The following is a 25,891-nucleotide window of genomic DNA, read 5'->3' on the forward strand; positions in this document are numbered from 1 at the left end:
TTTCAAAAAGCACTTTTATATTTATTTAACAGTTATTTTTCATACCTAATGCTGTTTTTTTACAGCAGTCTTCGCTTCGAGACCCAGGCGTTGATCCTTTCATAGCGCTTATCCATTTATAAGCGCACGTGCGAAGGACTAGACCAGCACTCCACAGCATGCCAAAGACCATAATGGTGTTGTACACATGTTCTAAAGTCTAATACAGAGTTTTATAGTTGTAGAGATTAGCTTGTATCCCCCATGCAACTTAGCTTAGTAGGCCAAATCCACAATCTTACGCCTTTAAGTATAAGGTGCAGGCGCTTATACCGAGTGTTGAGGATTTCAAGGACCTGGCCTATGAGATTAAGTTGGGACATGCTAGATTAATCTCTGTGACTCTGAATTAGATTTCTAGAGCACGTGTACAACACTATAATGGTCTTTAGAGTGCTAGTTTATCCTTCGCACGTGCACTTATAAATGGATAAGCGCTCTGAAAAGATCGATGCCTGGGTCTGGAGGCGAAGACTGCTGTAAAAACAGCGTTAGGTATGAAAAATAACTGTTATATAAATGTAAAAGTCCTTTTTGAAAATGTCCGCGTCCGACCGTACCCGCCTTTTCCAACTACCCGTCAGCCAATAACCTGTGAAGAAACCTTTAACCTGGTTATTGCCCACCCACTTGGTAAACCATAAATTACCCCTGCTGACAAGTGTTAACATCATATCATAACCTCAAAGCATGTGTAAATATGTGATTGTAATAACTGTTATTGCAAGACAGGATGTTGATGGTCACTTTGGTACCACCTTAAACCTTCCAGCAGGCTTGTTGAGTACATATTATGTCTGCTAATATACACACAAGGCACAAAACAATTAACCAGTTATTTGCAATTATTGGTAGGCAATTAACTGGTGACAAGAATTTTGTAGGTGTATAGTGCTAGTGATCTTCCAAGTATAAGAAGTACTGTTACAGCTTTCAGCCTTGACTAACGCTACAGCAAAAACCCTCGGCAAAGCCCAAAGTAGCTCACGCAACCTTGCTGTGTACGGAGTCCTGTAATTTGTTGTTGTATGGCTTCTTTGGTATATGGAACTGTTGCCAATAGTGAAATGGCAAAGAGAACTTAGAAAAATTTTGAGGTGTATGGTGGTTGGCGATCTGTGGAATACGGGCTTATTAATAGGTCATGGACACACGGAAAGACTCAGTAAGTATGGCTATATAGTTTTTAGCATGAAAAGGTGGGTAACTTTTGCTGTACATGAATGAAACAAAATATTATGTAATATGAAGAATAAGATGAATTAAAAAATTGAAAAATTTTAAGAGGGAGAATAGGGATCGCTGAAAAAAGCCATGAAACAAGAAGTGATTGCTGGGATGGTAATGTAAACCACAAATCTCTATTTTGACTTTTTGTCGTAAATCTTTAGTTACATGCTCTGTCATTTTGAAATGAGTCAAAATAGGGATTTGTGGTTTACATTACCATCTTGTATCCCTTCTTGTTTTATGGCTTTTTTCAGCGATCCCTATTCTCCCTCTTGAAATTTTCAATTTTTTATTCATCCAGTTTATGTACTTTTTATTAATCCAGTAATGGATTATGAATTTCATTGACTGAAGACTGTGGTGAATAGTGTAATTTTGCATTATACATAGTAGCACCGTCAACATTTCAGTATACACACATGAAACTGATCAAATTACTATGTGCATACAGGCTGAGAGTCTCCTAATATGAGCTACAATTTACATTACTAGTGCCTTTAATAGCTGTCAAATTCAGTGCAAGGATTGTTGTTATACACTTGACTGCATTATTAGAGTATTTACGTGACTGCTCTATTAGAGTATTTAATCTGGATAACCCCCACGTGCAATAATCACGGAGAGAAAAAACCACCTTGCAACAAAGTCTTCAGCACAGATTAAGCTTCCTGGCCTATACTGAGTTTAATAAAGACAGATTCTATTAGCCGCAAGCAGTGCACACCAAAAAAACCAAACTATGAGTGTGTTCTTGTATGGCTTCTCTTGCATAATGGCATTTTGGCAAGAAGAAATGGCCCGGTTTGGACTGTTTCCACCCGAAAACAAGATCAAAAATAGGTCATGGACACGTGGAAGGGCTCTGTAAGCATGACTATATAGTTTTTAGTGTAAATAAGTGGATCAAGACTCATGGTAGTGAGTCGCGAGGCCAAGAAGCACAAAGCGCGCGCCCACAAAATAAACACGCTACCACTACTGTGAGTCATTTACATGAGAGATCGAATACGCAATCTTTTAAAATCCGCATGGCAAAATCTCAGCCTTACTAAAAGATTCCACCTCGAAACCAGTGGGCATGTAACCTTTGTATAATGAGTAACTACCACACGAAAAGTCAGGCGAATTGTTGGAGTAGTTTGTTCCATCACCCACCCATTTACAATGCATTAATTAAATTATTTATTCAAATGTGCATCGTTCTTTTTTTCATTTTCTTCGTCATCGCATCCCATTGGGGCGATTTTCTTTCAACCATGAAGTCGTATTGTAAAAACGCTGCGGCTATCAAGGGCTTTTTACACAATGTATCTGTACATTTAATTTCGCTAAAAGTTGTTTGTTAGTTTATGAGATCACTTTTGTGCTCTTTGAAGATTCAAACTTGCCGCCATGACGTCGAGGTGTGAGGTGCCTGCCTCAATTCCCAAACAGCGTGGAAGTGGGCAAGGTCATTAGCTATAGCGAGCTGGCTGATTTGATGGACACTGTGCTGTCAACTGCGGGTTTAGTTGTGAGTCCAGTCACTGATTTGTTTTAAATTCGCCACTGTATGCCTCCACTGACTCGTTATAGCGTTACTCCCCCATGCAGGGTCGTACCGGCATATAGCTGTTTCATACCCGCTGTAATGTTGGGATCCAGTTAAAGTAATTTACTGCTACATTACCCGTGCACGTCTCTAATCCCTCCCCAGCCATTCAGTGCCGGTGAAATTTCAGTGTTCACTAAAAGCCAGCATCAGCGCATCACCTTTCAGTCACAGCACTTGTTAGACCCTCATGCAACCACCCACAATTATAGAAACTCTTTAATGATAGCATGAATATATTGTAATAGTAAACGTTTACATTATGATGATCCCATAAAATAAAAAAATAATGACTACAATAGCACAAGAAGCCAGATACACTAGTGTTTGGCTATGAAGTCCACCATGAATTCATCATAAACCACGATAGTGGGTTCATAATAGGGATCGCAGTGGAATTTTTGAAAATTTTAATAGAGCAGTCACCTAAAACCAGCCTTAAAAAGCAGACTCGGCACAAAACAACACTCAGATGGCTTATTATCAAACACTGAACTCAGACAAATGGTGATATAGCAGTAAAAAATGGTCTGGACAAAATTTAAAAACATTCAAAAATTGCGAATTTTACACGAATTGTTCATATTATTATTCATAATATTATTAAACCAGGCGTGCGTCTGGTTTACTGAAATTGTTTTCGTAAAAAACGTGTGTGTGTGTACCTATCTACCTATCTATCTACTTATCTACCTATCTATGTTTGTCCGTACGCACCCACGTGAGCAAAATCGTTAAATAATGGTAACAGCAGCTTTTACGTAAGGAGTAAAAGCGAAATGAAGTCTGTATTAAACTTCTGCACAAGTCAACTTTGCTCTGAGGTGGTTTCTTTTCAGCGGACGGAAATATGGGTGTGGCGACTTTCCTCAGACTTTGTAAACTACCTTCCCTTTGAGGTTTTCAGGCGTTTAACAACTGAAAAACAATGGTGCAGGCCTCGTACACTACCAGGAATAGCCTATCGCTTCGAGTTGAAAGGGGGCGTATCCCTTACGTACACGAACGAAAATGAAGAGTAGCTTTGAGGCTTTGTCAAGAGAATTTGTGGGAAAAAACATGATAGTCAAACTATAAAACAGTTTAGAAGATACTTCTGTGCGTAATATGTTGGTAAATGCGGTTTGTTTAACAAGCGCTTCCTTAGCAATGCATAGCAACGTAATTGAATGAATTACGGAAATTTCATGAATTACGAAATACAAGAATTAGCTAATAATATTATTGCGCAACCCAAATTACCCTATTGTAAAATAGTAATACATAGTTGGTTAATTCATAGTAGCATATACTATCTATGGTTAATCCCAGATGAGTTAGCTAGCTGTATGGTGCCTGGTTTTTAGAAGTAGCACAACATCAACTTGTTATAATTATTATTTTGTTTCACTTGTGTACAGCCCAAGGCTTCCATTTTTTCGTGATAAAAACTACACAGCCTTACTCACCGAGTCCTTCCGCGTGTCCATGACCCATTAATTAACCCGTACTCCACAGATCGCTAACCGGCCTCCACCTTGATAAATTTCTAAGTTCTTCTTCGCCATTGCCTGCTTTTCCATATATGGAAGAAGCCATAGAAGAACAAAATTACGGGATCTTGTGTGCTCAGGGATGCGTATTGTTCGACTATAGTCTTTATAACATTAATAGATGGCAGATTGAAGTTGTGCAGCACTCTTTTACCTTACAAGATCACCATAATAGGGTCTCTAGTGAGCTGCTCGTCTTCGCTACGGGAAGCCATTTAAGCGCACATCCAGTTTATTCTTCTTTCTAGCCATCACAGTGAGTGCTTTGTTTGTCCATTATAGGTGGAAGATAAATGGTAGCGCTGATATCATGGCTGCTTTTCACACGCAAAAAAGGTTGGGTGGGGTGTTTATTACAACCCACCATTTAAAAATATTTTGTGGTCTAACCACATATCATCAACAACCCTCCCATATGGTATCCATGTCATAAACAACTTACAGAGTGTGAAGCCTGACAGTCTTATATGGGAGGATTGTGTGCTACTGTGCTTATGTCACTGTAACTAGCTACTGTGTACATATTCTAGCACACTCTGATCAGCTAGTGACATTGACAGTTGCAAACATTTAGCCATGACTACATGCATGCTAACCAGACTTTGCTGACTATACCTATGGTGTTCCACTTTGTGACACACTGTTGCTAGCAGGCTACACCTAGGCTTTCCAGGGCTAGAGCCCAGTCTAAGTCCTGGCAATTGGAACTCAATATGCCAGTCTAAAGTACTTCTGCATGTATGGGTAATGACTGCCAAATCCCTGGTAATCATGTAAGACTGGCTACGCCACTGGCCACTGGTAGTGACATTGTGATTTGTACATGCAGACACCGGCATAGGAAGACTTTTCTGCCAAGCCTAGCCATCTCCTATTTAGCTTGATTAATACCAACTCACAATGTTGCTGCTGTATTCAGCCCTGTTCATACGTGCATTTATACAAAGGTGTTGTAAAGCGCCATCGCTACAATAATAGCACTACAGCTACAATGTATAGCTATCTCTTCACTACCTATTCTGCTAGACAACTCTACACCTATAACGTACGTGCTTGATGTATGCATTGTTATATCACTTGAAAATTTATGAAAAAAATTGGACTCTACAGGAATTATAACACTAACAGTTACCATTCTTATAACTTGTATCATAGAGTTTCATTCTTGTCCTTCTGTTAGAATAAACACCTAAGACATCTTGTTCTTCTTCAAGTCTCCTGTGCTGTCATCAACACTGTCTCCTGTATGATAGGTGCACAATCAGTAATTCTTCTGACAGGTAGCTAGCTTGTATAGCAGTGTGTTTTCAGCAATGGCACAAAGTGTGACGATGGTGGGTGAAACACTGAGTATAGACTAGGAATTAATGTATCCTGCCTTATATTTTGTGTGTGTACAAATGAATCAGGATGAAAATACGGTCTTTATCATAGATTACAAAAATAATATTGCATTAACATATCTAATGAGTTAGCCTTTTAAACCAAGGAGTCTCTGTTAGCTTACTACACTAATGTGCCAATTAACTTATAATCCATAAATGGATTTGGAAAAAAGTACACAAACTAGACATATTAAAAATTTAAAATAAGAAATAGGGATTGCTGAAAAAAGCCACGAAACAAGAAGAGATCGCTGGGGTGGTAATGCAAACCACAAATCCCTATTTTGACTCTCTATAAATGCTCCATTTGAGTATAAAAAGTCAAAATAGGGATTTGTGGTTTACATTACCACGCCAGCGATCCCTTCTTGTTTCGTGGCTTTTTTCAGCGATCCCTATTTCTTATTCTAAATTTTAAATTTTTACTATGTCTAGTAATATAGTAGTGGGGTCTTGGTACTACATATTAAATTTTCTTCACCATTTGCATGATTTGTCCATTGACCATAAACTCACCCGCCAACAGTCACAACATCAGTATCCACCCTGCACATACAGAAAGGGATACAGTATATGGTAAGGCACAGCTAACTAAAAACATGTAATCATATAGTCAGACTATTATGTCAAATATGTATAGTGTGTGTGTAGCATATGTGTGTACATATTGTTATTCAAGCTGAGTATGTGTCTGGGCCAGTTCTTCAAATCCAGGACCCTGCCATTGTCCCACAACTAATATGCGCTACACAGTGAATCTTCAGTAACTGTATGTTCTCCATTCAACAAAAAGTAGTGATATCCTGTGCCAAAAACAGCCCAGCTGTAAAAAAAGGTGAGGCCAAGAATGCACAAGTACATGTTCATGGAGTAACCAAAAGACATGATATCAAAATCTGGCCAAGAAAGCATTTATAGTATAGGCACTTTTGTGCATTCATTTTCTATATGCTTCACATTATCACATCCAGCTAGCTGCACATGTGTGCTTGCAATATAAGGAGTACTACTGAGATGATAAAAGATATTGCACTGCATTGTTACCAAAATTAATTTAACTAAAAATTTATAATTAGTTTCTACTTGGCCATCTTTTTATTTTAATATACAGTGCAAAAAGATGGCCAAGTAGAAACCAATTGTAAATTTTTAGTTAAATTAATTTTGGTAACAATGCAATGTAATATCTTTTATCATCTCAGTAGTATTGTTTATATTGCAAGCACACATGTACAACTAGCTGGATGCGATAATGTGAAGCATATAGAAAATGAATGCACAAAAGTGCCTATACTATAAATGCTTTCTTGGCCAGATTTTGATATCATGTCTTTTGGTTACTCCATGAACATGTACTTGTGCATTCTTGGCCTCGCCTTTTTTTACAGCTGGGCTGTTTTTGGCACAGGTAACTTTTACTCTACATGAGTGAAACTAAATAATGTTATGAACCAAGACATAGATAGTGTGTCGTGCAGCCCAAGAAGCCGGCTCGCCACACTGTGGGTATATTGACAGGAAGAAAGAAAACGTCATTTTCACACCTTTGTATCTTAGTGATCCCTTATTCAATTGGAACCAAATTGCTGCAGAGTTGCTCACCAGCTAGGGGAGTCCACAGATTTGAAGGAAATTGCTCCAGCCATTTCCGAGATATGAGTTGCCAAAGTTTCAATTTTTTAAAGTTGTTTTTCTTCATCTTTTTGCACACTTTGCAAAAATTTTAAAACACAAACGCATAACCCGATTGCCTTGAAATTTGGCACACATAAAGGGAGTCCAAAGGCAAATCCTAGTATCAAATTTGGTGCAAACCTGATGAATGGTTCAGGATTTATGACCGATTATTCACATAAAACAAGATCGATTTGTTGTCACGCCTACAGGGTAAACCGCTTCATGGAATGAGTTAAAAATCGGTTTGTGGATAGATTAACCATTGTAGGAGTACCTTTTGGTGGTTTGAAAGCAATTAAAATAAAGATCATGGAGATATGACACTAAACCAAAGGTGTGTAACAATTGTGTGATCAAGATTCGTGAATAAGAATACTAATAATTTTCACGTCTACTGGTCAAACTGCTTAGAACAGTGAGTTGAAAATCGGTATGTACGTAGCTGGAATACTCATCGTAGAAAGTCCTTGCAGTAGTACAGAAGAATCGGATTACAAACCGTGATTCGAAAGCCAACTCCGTGTAGCAAATGCGAAATCAAGATACTCTAATAAAACGGTCACCCTAATAGAGCATTCAGCTAGTTTATGACTTACTCCATTATAGATTTCTATTACATTGCAAGTTATTCTGTAGGGAGTTCAGCTGCAAACAGTTAATCTTATAGACAGTTCAGCTAGAAGCAAGTCACCCTGTAGAGACAAATATATTGCTGTAGAGATTCAGAACATTACAAGTCACACTGAAGAGAGTTCAACTACAAACAAGTCACTGTGGAGAGAGTTCAGCTACAAAGAAATTACCCTGCAGAGAGTTCATCTGTACAAACAAGTTACTCTATATAGAGATCAGCTGCAAACAAATAACCCTGCAGAGAGTTCAGCTACAGACAAGTCACTTTATACAATGTTCAAGTACAAGTAAGTCACTCTGTAGAGAGTTCAATTACTAACAAGTTACTCTGTAGAGAATTCTGCTACAAACAAGCCACCGTGTAGAGAGTTCAGCAACCAAAAAACCACCCTGTAAAGAATCAGCTATACAAACAAGTTACTCTATAGAGAGATCAGCTAGAAGAAGTCACCCTGTAGAGATTTCAGCTACTATAGAGAGATCAACTACAAACAAATCACCCTGCAGAACGAACAGCTACAAACAAATCACCCTGTAGAAAGTTCATCTACGAACAAATTACCTTGTAGAGAGTTCAGCTACAAAAAAAAATCACCTTAGACATGTAATAAATGTATGTACATAATTTGTATAATTACTGATACAATCAAAAATAGTTGAAGTATTAAAAATCTGCTTTTAAGTTTTTTTTTCTTGTAAAGAAAAAGGATTGGTTAAAAAGTCTCAAAGCCAGCCTATGGCCGGCTTTGGGGTAAACAAATACAAAAAGAAGTGATATCTAATCAAAAACAGCCAAGCTGTAAAAAAGATGCGGCCCCTAAAAAGGCCATGGTGAACAAAGAAGTGAAATCCAAGGTGGCGGCCAAGAAATGGCTGTGATGGTAGGTTAATGATAAAATAATAATGACAATTCAGGTGAATTTGTGTTGCCTCCTAGGCCCCTTGGATTTTGCATCTTTTTTCATCATGGCCTTTTTTGGGGCCACACCTTTTTTTTCAGCTTGGCTGTTTTTGATTAGATAATAATAATATGAACAAAACGACAAATTTCAATTTTGTCCCAAATACACATACTGTTTTCTTTTCACTTGATACTTACTAGTGGACCTATACTCATTGCAAATAACCACCAGAGGGTGGTTTTGAGTTGGAGGATGCTTTCTAAGGTGGTTTTTAGGCATGTGTTGTAATAGAGTTTTTGCAAAAAAACATGGGCGATCTCTATTATGAACCCACTATTGTGCAGAGGAGGTACGACACGCACACGTGAGCGCATGTGTTTTGTACAGGGAAGCTATTTCGTGAGGGTATCAACGAAAAATATGTGGAGATTGAACTCTTTTCTTATGCTTACTTCAACGGTGCAGTCTACCCCATTCAACCCCAGTGGTTCTGTTTCAATATACACAGCCTATTGGAGGAACCATCACATGATGAATAACGAACCATACGAAATCAAGCCAAGCAGCAAGTTGGGAAGAGAGAACCAGTGAAAATCAACTGCACAAGTGTCTAATAGCTTTGCGGTTCATCAAATCTTGTCTACGGATTGATTTTCCGCAATTTTACCATTTGCAGAATGCAATTACTGTGAATTCTTTTCAATAGCGCTTAATTCGCTTACCTCCTCTGACTATTGTGGTTCATGATACTGTAGAAATTAATGCTTTGAGTATTTGTTTTTTTGAGTTGATAAAAACTATGAATATAGGAAATAATGTGAATGGCTCTAATGCAAGATGCATTGGCATTTAACAAACACAAAACCATACTCATAGCAGCCTGTGAAACACTTACTTGCTTTTACCAAAATGACTTCCAGAAATATGTATGCCCCCTACAACTATAATATAACTGATTTGTTGCTTTTTAAAATTGACTAAAGAAGTTCTGGTAGAGTAGATATGTACAGTACATGTGGTGGGTTAATCATTTTTTATGGTGAAATGTAACTGTATGGAGTTTACAGTATTATTCAGCTTTTGTCTGTTGGTTTTTTATGATTATTAAAAATGTTGCTTTATTTCATACTAGGAAAGAAAAGGACATGGTACCAATGGCGGTACTTTTAAGAGTGTAGAAATGTTTAAGTGTGAGAAGGATTGTGCAGTCTTTGTCTCCATGGATAAGTTGACAACAGCTGACACTGCTATGGCTGCCAAAATCACTCAAACTGCCAGTTCATCAAAACCACCATCAGAAAATAGCTCTCCTATTAAAGAAGGTGATGTTGTGACTTTCTATGGCAAGAATAATACAAGGCTGAAAGGAACTGCAAAGTGGATTGGAATCAATAAGTCACTGCCAGATGCTGGTGTAATTGTGGGAATAGAATGTGTAAGTAATAGTAGTATTGTTAAACCAAGTGCATGACCACCAGGCTGGCTGTGGGCGTTGGTCTGGTTTCTTGAAATTGTTTCTCAAAAACAGCATTTGCATGTTGTCTTTCCGCACCTGCACTTATGGGGCAAGAAGATTTTTTGTTAATAGCAGCCAGTGTGAGCATTCCATTGACCTTGTATTCAACTTACAGGTTTTACGTTCTTTGTGCCAGTTCTAAATAATAATGATGAATAAATAAATAATAAATAATGTTTGAGAAAACTACAAGGCCTATGAACTTGGGTTCGACTCGCCGGTGAACAAAGGCACAAACGTATAATAATTACCCTGTTCTTGCTGATGACTTTGAACGAACATGTAATTCTATATAACGCCCAGCACCACGCCCATGATTCCAAAGGCCGTGAGAAGATTAGCGACCATCTGCAAGTCCCTTCCCCCCTATATAGTTAATTCCCCTTCCCTAGATAATTTTTGTAACAACTTAAGTAATTATATCTGTGCGTTATAATCATTTGTGATTTCTGCACAATAAAAACAAATAATAATAATAAGTCTACTACTACCTTGTCTACTGATCGTTTGTGCCCAGATCTTGGTTTTGTAATGTTCAGACAAGTGCCAGGTACCGCCATCCCAAGTCGCCATGCCAGCCGCTATGCCAGCTGCCAGTATATGTGTTCAGGAGGATTATTAACAGAGGTAGACTGTTTTCATGTTGTAATACTGTTTGTTTGTACTGTGTTTGTATTTAACTACCCAGTAACAATAAATAAAATATTATCTCCTGTAGCTGAGGAGTGCCAATCACTACCGTAGTTACCATTCAGTGTCCACACACCACTGATGATGTGCCATATCCATTAGTATTCCTTTGAAGACGCTGCCACCTTTCACAGCAATATACTACACATTTTATTTCATCTTGCAGTGTATCCAAGACACCATGTGACCATTTTTTGATATATCGGCCCATCTCATACTTAAAAATGTAACTCAGCGGATGAGTCAGATAATGGTTGTGTGTGACACATAGCAGAAATACTTGGCTTCTTTTGTCCTAGATTGATATCACTGTGGTCTGCCCTTGGTAACTCCAGCCATGTCTTAATCCATCACCATGATCCATCCTCATTTAAACAACTGGTATCACATGAGGAGGACACAAGTTGTGTACAGATGCATAAATTAATATCATAGACTTAATTAAGCGTTCGTTGGTCTGTATGAATTCTTAGGGCCTGCTATATATGTATAACATCTGATTATAATTGCATTTATGTGCCAACACGTACACACTGTACTGGTCCTGCACTGCCTTATTGGTAGGTTGTCCCGTTGGTAATTGTACTTGGTTGTATTTGCCCCGGGCCTAGATAATTATACAACCAAATACTAAGAATAATACGAAACACGGTTAAAATTACGTCATTAATAATGATTGAATAAATAAATAAATAATAATTAATAAATAATGTTTGAGAAAACTACAAGGCCTAAGGCTTCGCACTCACCTGGAATAGAATCCATGTTGTATGAAGAGATAATCGTATAATGGGTGAATGTTTCCGTGGAGGCGATAGAAACATACAACAATTCTATTTAATGCCGATCAAAACAGCACGTGATATACCCACTACCAATCGAGCAGATTCAAACGGCTATTTATACAAGCGAATTGCTGTGTTTGAAAGTGTTGCCAGCTGGCATACTAAGTCTCAAGTCGCCATGCCAGCTGCTAGTGGATGCGCTCCATGTATCTATGGCTGTAGGACACCTGAATAGGTTTGACATGCCAGCTGCACAAGGACAGGTATGTTTGTATTGTAATGTACATATGTCTTGTATTTTACTATATTTTTTCTGACTTGCTAGGCTCTGGTTGGTTTGGTTGTCTGTTTGTACTAATGTATTGTAAAGAGTGTGGTATGTTTTTAAATGTTTTCTTGTATTATTGGACATTTTCCCTTTACCTAGCTTACTAGGCTCTGGCTGGCTTGGCTGTCTTCCTTATCTGGTTCACCTGGCTTGTATACTCCTACAGTATTGTGCATCTCTTGTAGGTTGTGTATGCATATACTGTGTACACATCACTGTGCCATTACCACACCAATGATGTACCGGCACTTAGCTACTGGTGGCCTTTAGTTACGATGCCACTATTGTGTTGTATCTGTCACTACTGTGACATATTGAGATGATTTGGGGATCATGCCTTCACCACCTAAGCCTCACCAGGGGGCTGTCACGTTGGTGTATGTACTTGGTTGTATGTGATGCGGTCCTAGTAATTATACAACCAAGTACTAAGAATAATACGAAACGTGGTTAAAATTACATCATAAATAAATAATTAAATAATTAATTAATAATTAATGTTTGAGAAAACTATGAGGCCTAGAGACATGAACTAACCGGGGATAGATTCGCCTGTGAATGAAGGCACAAACGTATAATTGTCGCTCCTGTTCATGCTGATGACTTGACCATACGCGTAATTCTATATAACGCCCAGTACCACACCCTTGCTTAATTATTTACAGATTGCGCGAAGAAGATTAGCAATGCCCGTGCAGGAGAGCCAGAAGCCACTTGTGTAAACAAGAAGATTACAAGTAAGTTTTTATGTTTGTAGCATCTCAAATCTCCATGCCAGCTGCCAGTGGATTCATTCACGTAAATAAACAATACAAGAAAACATTAAACTGACATATGCCACGCTCTTTACAATAAGCTTACAGTTACATATAAAATACAAGTAAACAATTTTGTCTTGTGCAGCTGGCATGGCGAACTTTCTTTGTGTTGGTGTCAGGCAATTCAATACGTGCTTAATCTTTTTTGCCTTCACCTGGCGTAGCTACTAGGCTCTAGTGGCTTGGCTGTCTTCCTTTATCTGGTTCATCTGGCTTGCATACGCCTACAGCATTGTGTAGCTATCTCCTGAAAGTTGTGTATGCATAACTATAATGTGTCACCCATCACTGTGCCATTGCTACATCACTGATGACCCTTACTTAGCTCTAGTTGATGTTGATATACAGTGCTGTATATTGGCTAATAATTTTTATCTGGTGATGTTGCCTATAATGTATTGCTGCATACAATGCTGCAATAATGTATAGTTCTCTCCTGTATGTTTTGTATACATATACTTTGTACACATCACTGTGCCATTTATACCACACCAATGATGTACTGGGACTTAGCTACTGGTGGCCTTTAGTTACGATGCCACTATTGTGTTATATCTGTCACTACTGTGACATATTGAGATGATTTGGGGATAATGCATTCACCAACTAATAGCCTCACCAGGGGGCTGTCATGTTGGTGTATGTACTTGGTTGTATGTGACGCGGTCCTAGTTATACAACCAAGTACTAACAATAATAAGAAATGCGGTTAAAATTACGCCATTAATAATGAATGAATAAATAAATAATAAATAATAAATATTGTTTGAGAAAACTACGAGGCCTAGAGACATGAACTAAGCGGGGATAGATTCGCCTGTGAATGAAGGCACAACCGTATAATAAGTACGCCTGTTCGTGCTGATGACTTTACCATACATGTAATTCTATATAACGCCCGGCACCACACCCTTGTTTAATTACAGATTGCTCGAAGGAGAAGATTAGTAAATGTCCATGGAGAGGCTAGAGGCCACTTTATTGTAAACAACAACATTACAAGTATGTTTAAATGTTTGTAACTGTGTATTTTGTGTGCAGGATATGCGCTCCAGGCGTCATGCAGTGAACAACCAGCTGATGACCAGTTGGGATACCAGCTGATACGCTCATAAACAACCAGCTGGAACAACAAGGTAATGAGTAATGTAATACTTGCACCGGTGGGTAGTTGTATTATACATCTTCATCCTTCATCTGGCTTGCTAGCGGCTGGAATTATTTTCCACTGGACTTATCTACTACTCTACTGTGAGTCTGTATAATAGCTAAACTAGAAGCCGATGCAGTGCTGCGTATACAACAATGTGTAACTATCTCCTGTTTGTTGTGCATGGCTGTATGCATAATATTATAGACTGTGATCACTGTGCCAATGCCACACCGCTGATATACTGGCACATCACCTGTGGCCTCTAGTTACAACAGAGTCTGTTGTGCCATATTGGCTTGATTGGGATCAATTGTTAATTGTGCCTTCACCATGTCCCTTGTTCTGCATAGCCTCACTTCACTGCTGAGTCATCTTGAGAGACATGTCACACCTACAATATATAGCTACTTTCAATATAGCTTGGTTTTTGTGTAGGTTGTGTTTTAGTATTGTGGTTTTCTGATGCCAGTTAAACTCCCTTGCCTGTGTACGTATGCATATGTATCATTTCCACCGGTACACGCACACTGCTCTGAGTGCTGCCTATGGCACTGTTTATACTTTCCCAATGGGTAGGTTGCAACGTTGGTGTATGTACTTGGTTGTATGTGACGCGGTCCTAGTAATAATAATAAAAATAATAATAAAATTCAGCTTAAGTTTAAACTTACAATAAAGAGTATGTATATGTTTGTCTTGCAAATGTTACAGTTAGTTCTATATCGTGATATATGTTCATATCGTGACATAAACCTTGGTGATATATGATATAGAGTTTTTCTATATCATGGCAGCACTATAATTGATGAACTATGGAATATGTACTGAAATGCTGTATGCATTATGGAATATTTACTGAAATACTGTATGCATTTAAACAATACTAAACCAAAACAAATTGAGTAGCACCATTTATACAAAAATTGGGAATTTTAAGTTGGATTAAGCATCATAGGGAAACAAGGGTGGTCGCTTACACCTGCAGATATACTAGTGGACATTTAATCCCTAATTCAGCCTATACTCAGACTGAAGTAGTGATTAAATGGTAGGTGACCTCCCTTTTGTGATCCCTAATCAAAGTTAACTTTTAAATTTTTTGTTGTACTTGTTTGTAATATTAGTATGATTGGTAAACCCACACATACCTCATTAAAAGAAAGAATGGTACCAGAGTTAATGTTTCATCTGGATGTGTGCCCCAACTATCAAGTACTGACTCGAAAGTGAAATAGCCATTATGCTTTGCTTTCAGCTATGTCCAGCCCATTACATAATGCTACAAATGTATCATACAGTACAATAGTACTGTATAGTAGTGACCACAAAAATGTGGTCATGGCCCATGAAAATAATCACCCAAAAACCAGCCCCACTTTTCCCTGATGTATTGGTTAGGCAAAACTAAGCCTGAACAAGCCTTCAGATCGACCCAAACAAAAAAGTTGCTATGGAATTTAAAAATATATATATTCAGTGGAATTTTCTAGTCACTGACTGACTGATGCCTTCAGACAAGCGTAACTTGATAACGGCTAAGGCTATGGAGTAACTTTTTCACTGTTCGACGTCGCTTCGGCCCAAAAGGTGTTTTTTTGGCGTACCACAGTACATACAATGCATTCTTCATGCACTTACGAGTGTCCTCCTTTGTGTCCCATTCATCTTTGTTGACTGAGAAAAGTGTCGATTTGGCGGTAGCACGTGATGGCTTCTCTTTGTAATGGAAATCGTCCGTATTTTTCATAGTGGCTACTTTGATTGTAGAGGTGCTTTTCGAATAGTTCTTGATTTGTAATGTTGTGTAACGGGTTGAACATAGCTGACAATGAAGTGTAATGGATGCTTCACTTATCAGATGATAATTGATTTAACTGGGGGGTGTGGCACCATTTCTTTATTTTGATGCAGTCTGTGTGGGTTCACCAGTCATAATAATTGCTATTTACAAAAATAGTTAACAAACAAGTACACAAAAAATTGGAATTTTAACTAGAGTAGGGACCATAGCACATCGATAAAAAGTACTGAAACAAGCTGGAGTAGTGCATGATATTAAATCACAGTAAAACAATAAGAAGTGTTATATTCCTAATGTGCTCACGATACCATAATGAAAATGCACAGTAGGAATATAATACTTCTTATTGTTTTGCTGTGATTTAATATCATGCACTACTCCAGCTTGTTTCAGTACTTTTTATCTAGTTGAAGATTCCAATTTTTGTGTACTTGTTAGTATACACCAAAAGGTATGGTTTGACAGAATAATAATGTACCATTGTCTGAATTTGAGCCACAATCTACAGTGTGTAACTGCAACTGTGTACATAGGGTGGTGCTCTTGCCATAATTTGCCCTGTGATTGGCAATGGAAGCTTTCTCTACACCACTGGATAAACAAAACACATAAACTCTTACAATAAAATTCTTAGCACTTTGCTTGCAAGTTTAACCCAAAGTTAATACGTGTATTTCAGCATGCATGGATAAGGCTGTAATCTATGTATAATCAATGTGCATGCTCATTCACATGACCTGCATAGTAAATTGGCAGCCAAAAAATTAAAGAAAGAAGACACAGTCTTCCATGCATGAATCATTTCAAATATATACCAAGACTAGTGAGTAATAGCTACGATAAAGCATGTCCCATAAAGGCGTCAATTAAACTAATTCTGTAAGTCTACCTTATTTTGTAAACTCAATGTATTTATATCTCGTAAATGTTAATCGTTAGTTTCTCATCCCTATCCACACCACTGTTTTCCTTACCACATCAATTTATTATTTGATACCATTGTTGGCAGAATGTAGCCATTGAGCAACTTCTCAAGTTAGTAAAGAAAAAAGGTTGTCATGTCATGAACAGGAAGTGAACCCTGGCCCTTTAGGTTAATAATACTCTAATACCTAATGCTCTAATACCTGAACTGTCTGTACCATAAGTAGCATATGACAGTAGTTGAAAATTCTTTTTAAAAACTCCAGATCTTTATTTGGCACAAAACTACTTCAATTGTGCATTAATAACTGACAGATCCCAAAATAATGCAGACTGTCAGACAAACAGCCTTTAGCTTTATACATATATGTGTGTGTGTGTGGTGCAACTGTGATATGCATGCATGCGTGCATGTGTATGGTATGCAACATAACCAGGTGGTTAGAGCACTGGCCTCGATGCTCTGTGATGCCCAGTTGCTATTGTTGTAGTTTCCTAAAGCAAGGGATCTGGTGTCAGCTGGATCCCCACTCAGCGGTTTTGAGGTTGTTGTGGAACTTTGGATACCGTGACCTTTTTTTATGAGTCTCCTGCAAAATACTAGCCCTCCTTAGGAGGATATGCCTGCACAGACTCGAGTGCTTAAGTGGTACATAGGAATCCCAGCGCTAGTTCAATGGTTGCTGGAGGTTTTGCTGTGTGTATGTGTGTACACGCATGCATACATGTGTGTTAGTGTTTTTCTAGTACAGGTATAATGATCTAGTACAGTTCTAGTTCTAGTTCAGTTGCCAGAAATATTTTAAGTTTGCATTAGTTCTAGTATTCATGGTTTAAAACAATTTTAGTTAGTATTAGTTCTAGTGTTCCTTGTTAGAAACAATAATAGTTTGTATTAGTTCAAGTATCCATGGCTGAAACAATTTTAGTTAGTATTATAGTACCTGCAATTTAGTAAGTATTAGTTATAGTACAGTACTGATGCTAAGAATATAATACTTTGTTATACTTATTCATTGCTTTTACAAAAAATTGATCACTAACTAGGTGTATTAGAATACTTATCCTATATATACCACTTAGAGAACTTGAACCTAATCAAAGACTTTTTTTTAAAAATCCTACCTAAACAATATACTTCTTGTTTCTACGTAAGAAATAATCTCTTTCTAAGGTTTGTGTCTATCACGCGATTTTGTTTTCCTCTTGTCACCTCTCCACCAGAAGTAAATATTTTTTGCACCAGAATGGTGGTTGCTAAAATGTCACAAGCCACTTGAGATAGTATTGGAAAGTTGCCTGTGCTCTTACAAAAGTTATATCATGTTATATGTACTTCAATGTCAGGCTTTAATGAGATTGTGCCAGATAGTCAGTTCTCCAATCAGGTTTCTGCTAAATCTCAAACAACAATTATTATTGTAGCAGTAGTTGCAGTATTAAAGATTATAGTTTAGTTCTAGTGTTGGTACTATATAAAGCTATTAATTTTAGTTTAGTTCTTGTTCAAAAACTGAAAAACAGCATTTTTCTAGTATAGTTCCAGTTTTTTGAATAGATTGCAATGGAATTATAGTTTAGTTCTAGTTCCTAGAACTAAAAAGAAAAGGCTGTACTAAAACTACTTTTAGTTCTAGTTCTAGTATACTAGAAAAACACTAATGTGTGTGTGCGTGCGTGTGTGTGTGTGTATTATCTTTACACATGTGCACATGTGTTCAGTAGTAGACCTAGCTTATCATGTACTGTTTTTAGGTTTCTTTATAATCATTGTGACTGTGTATGTCAATGTGTATAAATAATGTCCTGATAATGGCACACATGTATTGAATAGTAGACAAAGTTCCCATTCTGTTTGCTTTTTATTTTATGAAATGGATTGTAAATGATCTGCTAAAAGAATGTCATAAGAATTACAACACAATTGCAAGACCAGACGCAAAAGACTACGGAGGTATGAACCACGACAATTCTAGCTTCCACTACAAAGTTGCTAATTAAACCAGCAATACTTGTCTATTAATAGTTGAAATTACTGTCAGTGTACGTACCCAAATACTATCCTGTAAAGTTGACTAAAGGTTATTCTATTTCTGTAGCTTTGTATCAAGTTGGTATTCCTAATCTATGTGTGCCCATATTTGCGATAATCACAGCTTATGTACTTTGGCAGCAACAGTATAGTGTGGAGGAATTGCAGAAAGCTGGTGTCAGTGAAAGCGATAAAAGCTTTGATTTTTCTGTAGAAACAATATTCATTGATTGTATTAACAAGTATCATAGCCTATGAAAGCTCCACTTATATAGTCTGGTTCAATATTTACCGTGAGAACAATTATATTTAATAATTTCAGCAATTTGTAGTAAAAACTGACTATTACTAGCTATTTACAAAATTAAAAATTTCAAGAAAGTAGGGGTTATAATTGTTAATTTAAAAATGAAGTAGGGATCTATAAAATATAAAGTAGTGAAACAAGAGATGAATGATGGTGTTGTAGCATAGCTCAGTGGGAAAGTCCCTACTTTAGCACATTAGCTATAATTTTGCTCAATGCCAAAGTAGGGACTTTCCCATTGAGCTATACTGTAATACCATCATTTAGACTATGGTACGCATAGTATGCTGTGAAGTTTGGTCGTTTATTTAAAATCCAATAGATACCCGCGGGTAGGTATCTAAACTGGTTAGATACCTGTGGCAAATTTTTTTGTCACGTGCGTCATTTGTTTTGCTGGATTCCAGTCACTACAGCCATCAGAAATCATGCTAGGGTGCAAAGAAAGCATTGCTGGATAATAGAGATGATTGTATATATTCATCTAGGAAGCCTACCAGTGAGTTGTTTTAACACTAATTCGATCAGGAAGCTGCCATTATTGGCAATGACCAGGCCCGCACGAGCCATAGTCTAAATTGATTATCGCCCAAATCCACGGTATCTTCGCTATTTTAGAGACCTTCGGAATGGCACATAATCACTTCGGGCGAAAGCAAAGATACCTTGATTTGTGCGATAACCTACACTTATCTCTTGTTTCACTACTTTTTATTGCATAGATCCTTTTTAAATTAACAAATTTTAAAAATATCATTATATCAACCCCTACTTCCATTTGAAACTTTTAATTTTTAAATAGCTAGTTTGTTTACTTTTTTTTGTCTAGCTATATTATATAGTTATACAACGGCCACGGGTGCTCTGCCTGATATAAACGCACGAGCCTGAGGGCCGTTAGGCCCGAAGGCAAGTGCGTTTATACAGGCAGAGCACAAGTGCACGTTGTATAACTGCTATGTACCACTCACCTAATAGGTGGGGAGAGTCTCACAAGACAGCTGTAACACTTATAAAGGCCAGGTTTCTAACATCGATTGTGGGTAACCAAGCCGGACGTTGCGATGACGTTCCCCCTGCAGTACTGCAGCCACCTGAGATATTGAAAGCTAGTACGCTATGGGATAATTATATCACTAACCTGCATTCGCTGTTCGACTCTCATCATGTAGTGCTCAGCATGCCAGCGTGATCACTCAATCGCCATATAGACTAAGCGCCAGACTAATCGCCATAGTGATTCTCTCGAGCAAAAAAAAGTAGCTAAATAGATGTTTTAAGTAAACAAAACCTAACTACTAAACGATGCTAGTCTAATTCTTACTATTCACACTGGCTAAACTCGAATCAGGTGGCATGACAAAACTGGTTACCACAATCGAACGTAAAGGTTAGTATTATTTAGAATATATTTGTTTTATTGAGTCATTGTCGAAGTGGGCGTTCGGAAGTGGGCTACAGTTTAATCTGGGCTAAGATGGCACCAGACTAGTAAGGTGTATAAGTACGTTTATATATATATATAGACTAGAGTTGTGGCCACCCGTGTTGGATTTTTCGATCGCCATTGGCTGCTTGTAAACATTATACGTATTGGTGACGTTATGGCCCACAATCGACCTTTACATGTCAGGCTATAAAAGAATTCGAGTGATCTGTGAAGTGTCTTTCCACCTATTAGGTGAGGTGTCGTAGTGGTCTTCGCCACCGGCACTTGTGCTATGCTGCACAAAACCGCAGCCAGTGCAATATCTGTATATTGCACTGCGGTCGGTGCATTATAACTTATAATGCACTCGTTGTGGTCTAAAAAACCGCAACCAGTGCGTTATAAGTTATAATGCACTCGCTGCGGTCTGCAGCAGTGCAATATACAAATTATGGCACTGGTGGTGCCTTTGAACTGCCCACGCAGAGTGGTACATAGCTATATTATACTCTTTTTGTTTTCCACATAGTATAAATATCACTTGAAGTAGCTATCTTTTACCTTCATATGCAATAAACACCTCTAAAAATAATTATTGGTTTGTCTTTTAAAGCTATTACAGCAACTGTTAAAGGCTTCAGCTGCGTTTGTAATGGCCAAAATGGTGATGATTTTACAGTAGAACATTACTGGAGAGTCCACCATTATAAGAGTGGAATCCTCACTTTTAGAAGTCTGGATCCAGGTGGATCTGCCCCTCAAAGATATTATTAGCTAGCTACCTCACAAAAAAGGCAAACTGGTAACTAAGACTATATAAAATGACTACCCAGTGTTAGTATATGCTAGAGACAACTCCTTGGGTACTACATCTGTTCACCCTCATCTTACTCACATGTATTCACACTTTGTTAAAATCATGTGTTTGGGTTGTGGCATATGCCGCAACTATTAAGCACCGCAACTATTGATTATCGTTCAAGAAGAGCAAAGAAGCAAATGAATGATGAAAACAAACAGCATGGTCCAGTGGACAGAACGTAATTGGAACAACAGATTCGTGAATCTGCTGTCTTTACCTTGGCTGTCTGAAATTTCTGGAGCCGTACACCTAGCGCTACTGGGTCTTACAGCAGGCAGACGGTAGGTAGATGAATTTTGAAATTCTTTAAAACTTACTGTACATTAAAGCATTCGACTTTTCACTTTGTTTACTCAAGGTACAGCATCATTATAACAGTACTGATGCATTCCAGGTGTTTTTTTTGAGTAAAACTTATTGCAAGGCCGTTTTTTAAGGTGCAAAAATCCACAAAACCATAGGAGTTCTTATCAACCCCTACTATACAATACTATCATTTTGTATGATAAGAAATAGTGATCTGGACTTGGCTCCAGATGTATTGTAAGCTAGTGGTAGGCTACACAGGGATATAAAGCACCATCTGTTACATGACAAATATCACCTTTGCTGACCTATTGAAATGTTCAGACTGTGATTTGCTAAAATATAGATATTTGAAAATAGATGTTTCATGTTGTAATGTTCTGTTTGTGTCTATGCGTAAATGCAGCTTGATCTCACACCTTGGCCAACAGCTTCCTAATTTCACTTGGCTAGTGGTATAATAGTAATACATGAAACAAATGGCTATTATTGTATCTCTTTTTCTTTACAATACAATATTTTCTCTTAAAGAATTCTAACCGTAAGGCACAATTGCCCATTGAAGCCTCAATACAAATGTAATACTTAATGAATGCAATACAGACACTAAATGCAATGTAAATGCTCACTGGAAGAGTGGAACACAAATACAAGAGAATGTAAATGCATTGTCTGCTACTGTAGATCTGTATGTATGTGTATCTCTATTACATGTGTAGGATAAACATTTGAATGTTTCGCAAGTAATCCACAACATCGAAAATGCTAAACTACGACAACAGTTTACAGTTACAAAATCAGCACATTCAAAAGTTTTTATTCCCATTATCTATGCTCACAAAATTGCTTCAAGAAAAGATAGTAACGCAGCCTTGGATGTTGCTGGCAGTCAACATGCTGGAGTAATAACTAAAAAAAGTGATGTTGAGAAAAAACACTTAAAAAGTGCTTCATCAAGTGTCTCCAAAGAAGGCAGTGGTCAACCTAGTGCATCTGCCAACAAAGGTCCTCCTTCAAAACACCATGAATATGACCAAATTCCAGGAGAGCCAAAGGACAATGTTGTAATGTAAGTTTCCATATAAGTGTTTAGTCATCCTAACTACACAGTGCGCCATTTCTAGACCAGATTCTTGTAATCCATACAACCTTAAAGTGGGATCTGTAGTCAAAGAGAAGGTGTCAGGCCAGTATGGAATTATTAGGTGGATAGGTGCACTGAGTGGTAGCAAAGATGTACATGCTGGAGTAGAAATGGTAAGAATCGTGTATCTAAAGCTTGTAGAAATGATTCAAGTATATATATGTACTGTATTGTATGGCTTGAATTGAATGGTACCGTTTTGCACCTTATTACTGTTACAGTACTTCCATTACTATATCCAAGCAACCAGACCAGCCTGACTATTAGTCTAAAACAATATATGTAACTACAGAAAGTTTTTTCATTGGGGATACTTAGGGAAGGCTGACTGAATAATCACTGGAACAACAATTGCCCATTTGTGAAATAATGAAGAACCACGTTGCAACTCCTTGTTGCACAATGTAGCAGTTAACATTAGAATTACTTATGGCCTGATTTGCCTGTGAATGACGAGTCAATTGCTGTTTATTGCAACATGATAAGTTACAAGCATTTTCTATATGTAGGTAAACATTTGGCATGTGTGTTTCAGCAAAAGTTGGTTTCACCACTAGTTTTCGTCCGTGTACTTTTGTAGAAGTGTGCAATTATCTAGATATATTTGATTATCGAGATATCATAAGACTTATCGAGATAAGGATGATAGGTTTATTAATCTAGATAATAGTAAACTTCTGTTAATTATTATCTAATCAAAAACAGCTAAGCTGTAAAAAAAGGTGCGGCCCCCAAAAAGGCCATGGTGACCAATTGGCACCAAATTCACCTGAATTGTCGTTATTAAAATTTTTACCATTAACCTACCATCACAGCCATTTCTTGGCCGCCACCTTGGATTTCACATCTTTTTTCACCATGGCCTATTTGGGGGCTGCACATTTTTTTACAGCTTAGCTGTTTTTGATTAGATATCACTTCTTTTGTATTTGTATACTGCAAAGCTGGACAATGGCTGGCTTTGGGGATTTTTTAACCCATGTGTTTTTTCTTTACGACAGGAAGAAGAAAAGAACTTAAAGAAGATTTTTAATACTTCAATTATTTTTGATTTTATTAGTAATTATACAAATTATATACATATATTTATTACATGCCCATTATTCCCCACAGGATATTATTTTGCAGCTGATCTCACTACTGGGTGACTTGAAATGTAGCTGAACTATCTATAAGGTGACCTCTTCTAGCTGATCTCTCTACAGGGTGATTTGTTTCTAGATGAACTCTCTACAGGTGATTTGTTTGCAGCTAAACTCTCTACATGGTGGTTTCTTTGTAGCTGAACTCTCTACAAGGTGACTTCTTCTAGCTGAACTCTCTACAGAGTGATTTGTTTGCAGCTTAACTCTCAGAGTCTACATGATGGTTTCTTTGTAGCTGAACTCTCTACAAGGTGACTTCTTTTAGCTGAACTCTCTACAGGGTGATCTTTTTGTAGCTGAACTCTCTACAGGGTGATTTGTTTTGCAGCTGAACTCTCTACATGATGGTTTCTTTGTAGCTGAACTCTCTACAAGGTGACCTCTTCTAGCTGATCTCTCTACAGGGTGATTTGTTTCTAGCTGTGTGAACTCTCTACAGGCGATATGTTTGCAGCTGAACTGTCTACATGGTGGTTTCTTTGTACCTGAACTCTCTACAAGGTAACTTGTTTCTAGCTGATCCCTCTACAAGGTGACTTCCTCGAGCTGATCTCTCTACAGGTTGATTTGTTTGTAGCTGAACTCTCTACAGGGTGATTTGTTTGTAGCTGAACTCTCTACAGGATGGATTCTTTGTTACTGAACTTTCTACAAGGCAACTTTTTTCTAGCTGATCTCTCTGCAAGGTGACTTCCTCTAGCTGATCTCTCTATAGGGTGACTTGTATCTAGCTGAACTATCTACAGGATGATCTGTTCATAGCTGAACTCTCTACAGGTTAATTTGTTTGTAGCTGAAATCTCTTGTTTCAAACTGATCTCACTGTAGCATAACTTCTTTGTAGCTAAACTCTCTACAGATTGATTTTTTTTGTAGCTGAACTGTATATAGGGTGATTTGTTTGTACCTGAACTTTCTACAGGGTGATTTGTTTATAGCTGAATGCTCTGCAGGGTGATTTGTTTGTAGTTGATCTCTCTACAGGGTTTCTTTGCAGCTGAGTCCTCTACAGGGTGACTTCTTCTAGCTGAACTCTCTCTTGTTTCTAGCTGATCTCTCTAAAAAGTAACTTGTTTGTATAGCTGAACTCTTTACAGAGTAGTATTTTGGTTGCTGAACTCTCTACATGATGACTTGTTTGTAGCAAAATTATTTACAGAGTGACTTGGTGGTAGCTGAATTCTCTACAGAGTGACTTACTTGTAGCTGAATTCTCTACAGAGTGACTTACTTGTAGCTGAACACTGTATAAAGTATAAAGTGACTTGTCTGTAGCTGAACTCTCTTCAGGGTTACTTGTTTGCAGGTGATCTCTATAGGGTAACTTGTTTGTACAGATGAACTCTTTATAGGGTAGTTTCTTTGTAGCTGAACTCTCTCCACAGTGACTTGTTTGTAGCTGAATTCTCTAGAGAGTGTAGCCGAACTCTCTACAGGGTGCATGACTTGTTTGTAGCTGAACTCTTTTCAGTGTGACTTGTAATGTTCTGAATCACTACAGCGATATATTTGTAGCTGAACTCTCTATAGGGTGACTTGCTTCTTGCTGAACTGTCTATAAGATTAACTGTTTGCAGCTGAACTCCCTACAGAATAACCTGTAATGTAATAGAATTCTATAATGGAATAAATAAATTAGCTGAATGCTCTATTAGGGTGACT

The 25,891-nt window shown here is 37.7% G+C and overlaps 1 protein-coding gene across 1 annotated transcript in view; it reads left to right on the plus strand.

Moving 5' to 3' along the window:
• The window catches only part of LOC136264051 (ubiquitin carboxyl-terminal hydrolase CYLD-like), a 167,849-nt gene that overhangs the window by 13,511 nt on the left and 128,447 nt on the right, over window positions 1-25,891 (plus strand). The window contains exons 3-5 of the mRNA XM_066058733.1: window positions 10,122-10,424; window positions 22,660-23,009; window positions 23,065-23,197. Of these exons, the coding sequence (XP_065914805.1) occupies window positions 10,122-10,424; window positions 22,660-23,009; window positions 23,065-23,197 (786 nt within the window). The remainder of the gene's footprint in view (window positions 1-10,121; window positions 10,425-22,659; window positions 23,010-23,064; window positions 23,198-25,891) is intronic.

Source organism: Dysidea avara, chromosome 8 (assembly GCF_963678975.1).
Source record: "Dysidea avara chromosome 8, odDysAvar1.4, whole genome shotgun sequence".
Classification (NCBI taxonomy): Eukaryota; Metazoa; Porifera; class Demospongiae; order Dictyoceratida; family Dysideidae; genus Dysidea; species Dysidea avara.